Source organism: Schistosoma haematobium, chromosome 4 (genome assembly GCF_000699445.3).
Source record: "Schistosoma haematobium chromosome 4, whole genome shotgun sequence".
Lineage (NCBI taxonomy): Eukaryota > Metazoa > Platyhelminthes > Trematoda > Strigeidida > Schistosomatidae > Schistosoma > Schistosoma haematobium.
The window spans coordinates 38,598,594-38,606,171 of record NC_067199.1 but is presented as its reverse complement, the minus strand read 5'-3'; the positions used below and the strand labels follow the sequence as shown (position 1 = coordinate 38,606,171).

The 7,578-nt window shown below is 34.4% G+C and overlaps 1 protein-coding gene across 1 annotated transcript; it reads right to left on the bottom strand.

Annotated features, from left to right (window-relative positions):
• Nucleotides 1-174: 174 nt before the first annotated feature.
• MS3_00008019 (uncharacterized protein) lies at nt 175-4,789 on the bottom strand. Its single transcript, XM_051216355.1, has 2 exons — nt 4,713-4,789; nt 175-4,681 (listed from the first exon to the last, which is right to left on the bottom strand). Exon 2 carries the CDS (start codon nt 3,599-3,601, stop codon nt 2,876-2,878), a length of 726 nt encoding a protein of 241 aa, XP_051066935.1. The 5' UTR covers nt 3,602-4,681; nt 4,713-4,789; the 3' UTR covers nt 175-2,875.
• Between the last annotated feature and the right edge of the window lie 2,789 nt (nt 4,790-7,578).

Genomic DNA, 7,578 nt, shown 5'->3' with positions numbered 1-7,578 from the left:
GTTTTGATATAAGATATAAATACTTGACTAATAGTTTTAGTGGCCCATTATCTGTCTACAATTATGTCATATGATTGTTTGCTATTGAAATATACCTATCGTCAATCCTCGTATATAATTATCGACTTAATCCACGTTAGTGAATAACAGAATTAAATAAGTCAAATACAAGAATGAATGTTTGAATAAGTATATTTTGTACCCTCATTGATAGGAACAGACAATCAGAGAATCGCAGCGAATGAAGCGAAACGAAATGAAAGAACGCGCAGTGGAGAAGTTGTGTGAGCAACTCGATTTAACCAAGCGTTAAACAATATTTATAGTCGCACAAAAATAAGCTACAGATATGTGATGAGTAGAATAAGAATTGTACATACATACACTCATATAAAAATAGTCAAGGTTGATAAGTGAATAATTAACAAAGTCAAAACGTGACTCAAAAAGAATGGGTAAATTGACCTTTCCAGCAGCTAGAATAAACTATGTGGGCTCAATATAGGACCAGTCACTATATAGCCCCCTTGTAGAAAATAGCACATTTATTTTAAAAATATCTGTTTTCGAAAATAACACGAAAGTGGTATGTGGTTAATGTTAGCAATAAGTAACGAAAAAAATTGTACTACACTCCATAAAGTACAATGTCACATGAGGAGTGAGTGTATTATATGAAAGTGTCATACTTATGTAAAAAGAATACATAAATATCGTAAAGGTACCGACAAAAAATGGTAATGTTAGCATGTGATTATGAGCAATTTAATAAGCGTACAATCATTTAACATGCATTTATGTTGTGACTGTCTGGACGATAAAATGAGCGATTCAAAATACCATGAAAATGGTAATAAATCGTTTATAGGTTATTACAACTTAATAAATCGTCAACATAAGTAGAATAGAATATAATAGAAATTGGTTTGTGATGCTGACAGAATAGTGAAATATGAACATGTCCTGATGAGCCGCAGTAAAGTAAATAACGTAGATTAACGATGAGTGAATTCGAATTTACATACATAGAGTTCTGGTTCTTAGGATAAGAGTAGTAAATTCGTGAAACGATAACTGCATCGACGGGTGTTATTCGTTTCTATACTGTAATTGATAATAAGCGTAAAATGAGAAGTCAGTGTACGTTGTTGTTTGCGTTATGACAGATGCATCGAGTTATCATTGGACATGTATTAATAGAATGACCAGAGGAACAGGATAATTACTAGGAGACGAGATAAGCCGAGTCGTATTCCTTTTCGGTCGTGAGGTCTAGTGTAGTTTTCTTCGTTAGACGGAGATGCTCTCGATATCGTTTTTACGGAACTGTACTAAGCCGTGCTAAGAAAAACCAATATATATGACTATCGATGCCAGCGAGTGAGACTGACTTGGATGTGACAATTAAGAGTGTACCATTGAGAGACCAGCTCTAAACTCTATGTTCTGGTATACACTGCTATGGAAATAAAATAGTAAGTGCAGTAATCAAGTAATATTTGTGCATAGTGAATGATACAACATGCAGTTATATATGTGGACGAATAGATAAGATGAACGTAAACCTTACTAACCAGCTAGTAATGCGGAGTCGACTACTTGTTGTGTGTATAGACATTAAAGTAAGGATCATCGACTAAAGAAAAAATGATTGATGTTCGGTTTAGATTATGGTTGAAAAAGTAGAAAACGACGATTGCTGCGTACAAATGCGGTGAGTGAACTTTAGTTGCATATCATGGACATAAGTTCCTACTGTCGGAAGTATGACTCCAAACTTATGTTACTAACAGCTATCCGTGTTGGGGTAGTTGCAATCGTGCCGTTATCAGCATGCAGGAGGTTCGCTCTACGGCATAGACTAACGATTTGTGTGCATGTGTGTGTCGCTAGACCTCCAATTTATTTAGCAGGTTGCAGGTTGTTCGGTGTACGTGCAGCTAGTAAATATGTCAGAAATATACGACGTGCGATTGCCATATAACCACAAAAATGGACGATAATAATTAAACCACTGATGTGATGAATGATCCAGAACAAAATATAGATGATTGTTCTCGTCGAAAGGTTTATTAAAATAAAAGGCATCTACAGAATCAAGAGGAAAATATTGAAATAATGTAAAAACATGAGCAGTGGAAGAAATTAGAAAATAATTTACAAAAGAAGGAAGTGAATTGAAGTTCAGTTATAACGCCCCACCATATTGATGAATAAGTTGGAGAGACTGAACAAACTTTTTGCCGTACAAAGATTAGGTTTGTGAAAATGTATTCTGATAGCTTCAACGGCACGTAAAAGACGAATCCGTAAACCATATGGTTGAACTTTCCTATTGTTAATATAATGAAATGAATTATTCAGTTCCTGTAAATACATGTATAAACTTAAACACAACTAATAATTTGTTAGATGATTAGAAGTAGTCGACAGAAAACTCTGAAGTTCAGCTTCATGCTATTTGATACTCATCAACAAGATGTGACTATAATTCTGAAAGAACTGGTGCTTCCTGATTGGTTTAACACTGTGTTACTCAGTTTCACGGTCTCATATGTAGTCATTGAGCTGTTGGGGTTATAGCTGACTTTCTGTAGGACTGAAATATCTACAAGTGATTAATCATTGAACAGTACCCAATGTCGTGTTTGTGTAGTTCTTTACTACGGATAGGATTTTATCTATTAGGCTATCAGTTCCCTCAAGATTACTGATGGGTTTTACTGATAAGTGCTAAATGGTATAAGACCTAGACTTTATTCAGTATTCAGTACGATATAGAATTCTCAGCACAAGCTATTTCAACAACAAAAAAAGAAAGGACAAAGGTGATAAAAAAGATCTGAAATTACAAGTTTTCAAATTAAAGACATGTTCAAGAATATAGGTTATTAACCAGGTTAGCCCTAACAACCTGTTCGTCATAGAGTATATTTGCTAGGTAAGGTACTATAGAACTTTTATACTTTTGTTTGCGTATACAGATTTTAATGTAATGATATCTCGTTTTACCAGAGGATATACAAGGAGAAAGATGTGAGTGAAAGAGATGGTTAGCATCTGATAAGATAACACCTATCAGGAGTTTGCAAGACTTTAGATGTCTATCCATAAACATATTAATAATGACCTCGAAAGATTCAACACACATCTTGCTAACCACAATACAGCAAAGTCTTTTCTCAAAAGCTCGGGAAAGAATAATGGAGAACAGTAAAGAATAATAGGTAATATTGCAGAAATTGACAGATTGTAAGAGTAAATGAGGAGTAATCCCAAAAGCATGCAGACTCTTTATATAGTAGGTCGGACGGAAAATTTTCTTCGATAACAGTGAAACATGAGAAGACCAAGAGAGAGCAGAGAAAAAAGTAACACCAAGATAATTGACCTTTGATACTGTGTTTATCAAAGAGTCTCCAATGGTACAAGCATTATGGGATCCCAAAATGCTGTTTAGATGCCATTCATATTTCATGCTAAAGTTAACAGCTTGACATTTAGATGGATTAAGTATGAGACCATTAACAACAGACCAACATTCAATATGAGACAAAATCTCATTCATTTCTATGGGATGTAAAGAGGCAGAAATTGGCATACATACAGTGAGATCATCCGCATATTTCACAAAAGTGTTTTGTGTGGAAGATGGCAGATCATGCAGAAAAAAGGAGAAAAGAAGAAGTTAGAGAACAGCTCCTTGTGGTACACCTTCATGAGACAGTAGAGACTCTGAAGACTTTCCTCCAAATACAGTGTACTGTTCCCTTCCAGAGAGGTAGGAACATAGCCAGTTGGTTATCCAGCTGTCAGTGTTGACGCTGATTAACTTGTTAAGCAAACGTTGTCTTGGTATAGAATCAAAAGCAGAAGTATGGTCCAGAACAGTGCATCGAACATACTCCTTAACCTTTTCCAAGTTGAACACTATATTGCGATGCAGAACAACAACAGCATCTAAGGTGCGTTTGTGAAAATTTTACGACTTTTCACTCTACAAGTTACAAAAATGTACAATTGGAGACATTATGATGGCTGACAATATGTATTAAAAAGAATGAATTTTATTCAAATGACGATTTTTGAACTGCGGACATTTAACTGGCGATCACCCAATATTTTTCGTCAATATCGATTGGTATGTTTGAAGCGATTATGAGTTCATCTAGTCTGCGAACGGTACAAAGACTCGGCAGCCAAAGACCAAGAAGCACGAGGAATCACGACAGGAAAAAAATCAAACGTATATATACAGTATAAAATTATCTTTGGGAAGCGTTACAAAATAACATACTAAAAGATACAACGCACCAATAGCGTTTAAGATTCTCTCAAGTGGGAAATATGACATGAAGGTAGAAATGAGCGCTTTTGCCGCGAAAACAAAGAAATTCAAATTTTTAAAATAAAATCACAAAAATATGGTATTTACCATGTAAGTACTGGAGATCTAACATCTTTAACATCGATCGAAAAATAACAAGACGGGAACTCTCTGAAATACCCTATACTGAGAATTCTATATTATACCAAAAATATAGTACTGAATAGAGTTAATAATAATAATAATAATAATAATAATAATAATAATAGCCTTATTCAATATTACGTATTGTATTACAGAAAGAAATTCTCAGCATGAAGTATATGTAGATCATTGTGACATCTATCTAACATTCTATCTATCAAATATATTAATTATAATTTACCTTTATAAAGTATTTTAAAAGTAGTTTCAACTGTCAATATCTTTCCTTTTCCCACATATTCAATCATTAAAATGTTCATACAATTTTATCTAATGGGAAATAAGACTGAAACCAAAAAGGAATAATAAACACTGATAGAATAACATGAATTCATTGGTATTGTCAACTGGTTACAATCAATGTACATACATACATACATACATACATACATACATACATACATACATACATACATACATACTTACTTACTTACTTACTTACTTACTTACTTACTTACTTACGCCTGTTACCTTTTATGGAGAAGTATATGCCGCCTACCAGCATCTAAATCTAACTTTGTCTTTGGTGAATGAATATTTTTGTGTTGCTACATTGGAAGGATAATTATGAAACACATGAAGACATGTTTGTAATGAATAAATATTCATGTCTGTATTATGTAATAACAACAATAAAATTGGATAAATTAACAGAAGAAGATGAATGAAACTCAAGAAAGTACCAGTAATAAAAGACAAGAATGTGTTATCGAGAACATGGAATAGAATAATGCATAGTTTTAATAGTTAAGTTTTTAAGTTAATCTAAGCTAGTCCACCATTGAAAACTTGGAAGCATTGGACAGCTGTTACATCCTAGTATAGGACTCTTCAGCTGTATACATTCACGATCCTGCACGTGGGACTCAAACTCAGTGGTGGTCTAGTTTGAATTGACTCATGAATTCAACTATTAAGATTACTACAATCTCTATAAATCTCCATTCTGATAATAGATAATTGCATACTAAAAAATATAAGTTAGGAGGGTAGTAGAGATCTACTGTTATATTCTTTTAAATACACAAGTTTGGCTTCAATTTTCTACTGACGATGATGTTAGCTTAAAGCAGTAGATTCGAAGTACTTTGAGTATTGACTATTTCGAATGATTTTAAAATATCAAAAATATATCCAGTATCAAGCATGTGACATATAATCACGCCATTAAAAATACCTTTTCATTTCAATGTTTGTGGAATGTACTCTGAAATGTGAACAAGAACTATCCTTTCTGTTTCATTCCATTTTATCTGCTACAACTATGTTTTTCCATTCAACCAACATATTTATTTATTTTATATGAAAAGATAGATATTGGTATAGAGGGGCGCCGAATACATATGCGACACACAAATCTCATTTGATATGTGTGAGGGCTGTGATATTGACCGGGTGCCCAAGCAGGTGGTTTTCTTAGGGGGCCACACCCGGAGCCTTCGACCTGAAGGTCTGATCCACAAGGCAGTGGAGCATCGTAAGGAGATGCAGTCCCATGGAAGCCGGTGACCAACGATTGGTTCATAAGCCGTTGGTTTCCTTAGGATCTTGGAGACGATGTGCACCATTGGTTTGGAATCAGGATTTTCCAACTTCTCTAGGTGGATCTTCCGTATTCACCAACCTCGTTTAAGGACGGGACATTCACTTTCCGTTCTCTCAGTTTCGTAAACAGCACCCTCGCCACGAGAACGCAGCGAGTAATACTTCCCTGTCAGTGGTTGTATGCACGTGGCCATGTGAGAGCATTTCGACAGAGAGAGCTGACTCTCCCCACTCTCGGCCGTACCAGGGAATTTGGGGGCTCAACCAACATAAGCTGCATGAATTCCAACATTTCTTTTTTGTTTTTTAAACAATATTTTTGTTTGAATTTTCTATTAATTATCCCAATATTTTTTGAAACATTTATCATAGACCTGATTACATACAGATATTATTCATAATTAACCAGTTTAAACAAACTTCATATATGAAGGTTAACTACAATATCTTCAGAGTGGGAAAATAGACAGTCTAAACGTTTGATCAGATTACCTTGGATTCATGTGTCTGTAATAATCAACTCCAATAGTTTCACAGTAAAGTGTTGATAGAATACGATATCATTCTTAAGTATAACCTTTCATTTCTAACTTGGCTTAACATTTAGATTTTCAAATCCTATTCTTGTAACCAAGGTACTGTCATATGCAAATAAGTCACTAGTGAATGGCTAACTATTAGAATCATCAGGTCAGGGCCCATCAGTTCACTAATTAGAGTGATAATCATTCAATATCTTTGGTAACAACTGTTGCCCTCCTAATATACCTGAACCCCGTCAGTCAAAACCTCTCAAAAGAACTCTAGGAGTTACTTCTGAAAATGAAATCAATCTGTGACAGTCGCTACCATAACATTAAATCAATCTTCACAAAATCCCTTCAAGCAAAGAATGATTTGTTAAGTTTAGTTACATTATAGACAAGTCAATGGATCACATCTTATATACATCTAATAAATTTTACAACCAAATTCACTTGGTATTGTTTACTTGAATCTTTCCATTGTTGTTTAGGACTGCAATTGATCAGTCTCTTATTGGCATATGTACATACTGTGTGTATTGCCTTAATTCACGAGGATTATAAGAAAATATGGATATTGACTAGCAGTGGAATCCAAGATGCTCGTTTCCTCCCATTTAGGACTTGTCAGCTGGATATACCCGTATCTCAGAGTGGATGTTCACTCTGGAACTCGAACTCAGTACCATTCACTTCAAATGTCATCGTGTTATCCACTTATATATTAAGTTCTGATAGCCACTTGCTTGTACAGTGGGCTGAAGTTTAAATTCACTTGGTATTGTTTACTTGAATAGTATACATGAATTAAAAGATACACTGAGTAAAGCACCTTAGCTGATTTTATATTTCTTTCACATAATCTTCTAATCTTAATATTTAAATACCTACAATCATCATTAAGTTTTATCAGTGGCCTTGACAATTGTCTGGGTCAACTTTTATTCACCATAACCTATGACCCATTTTGTTTCACAG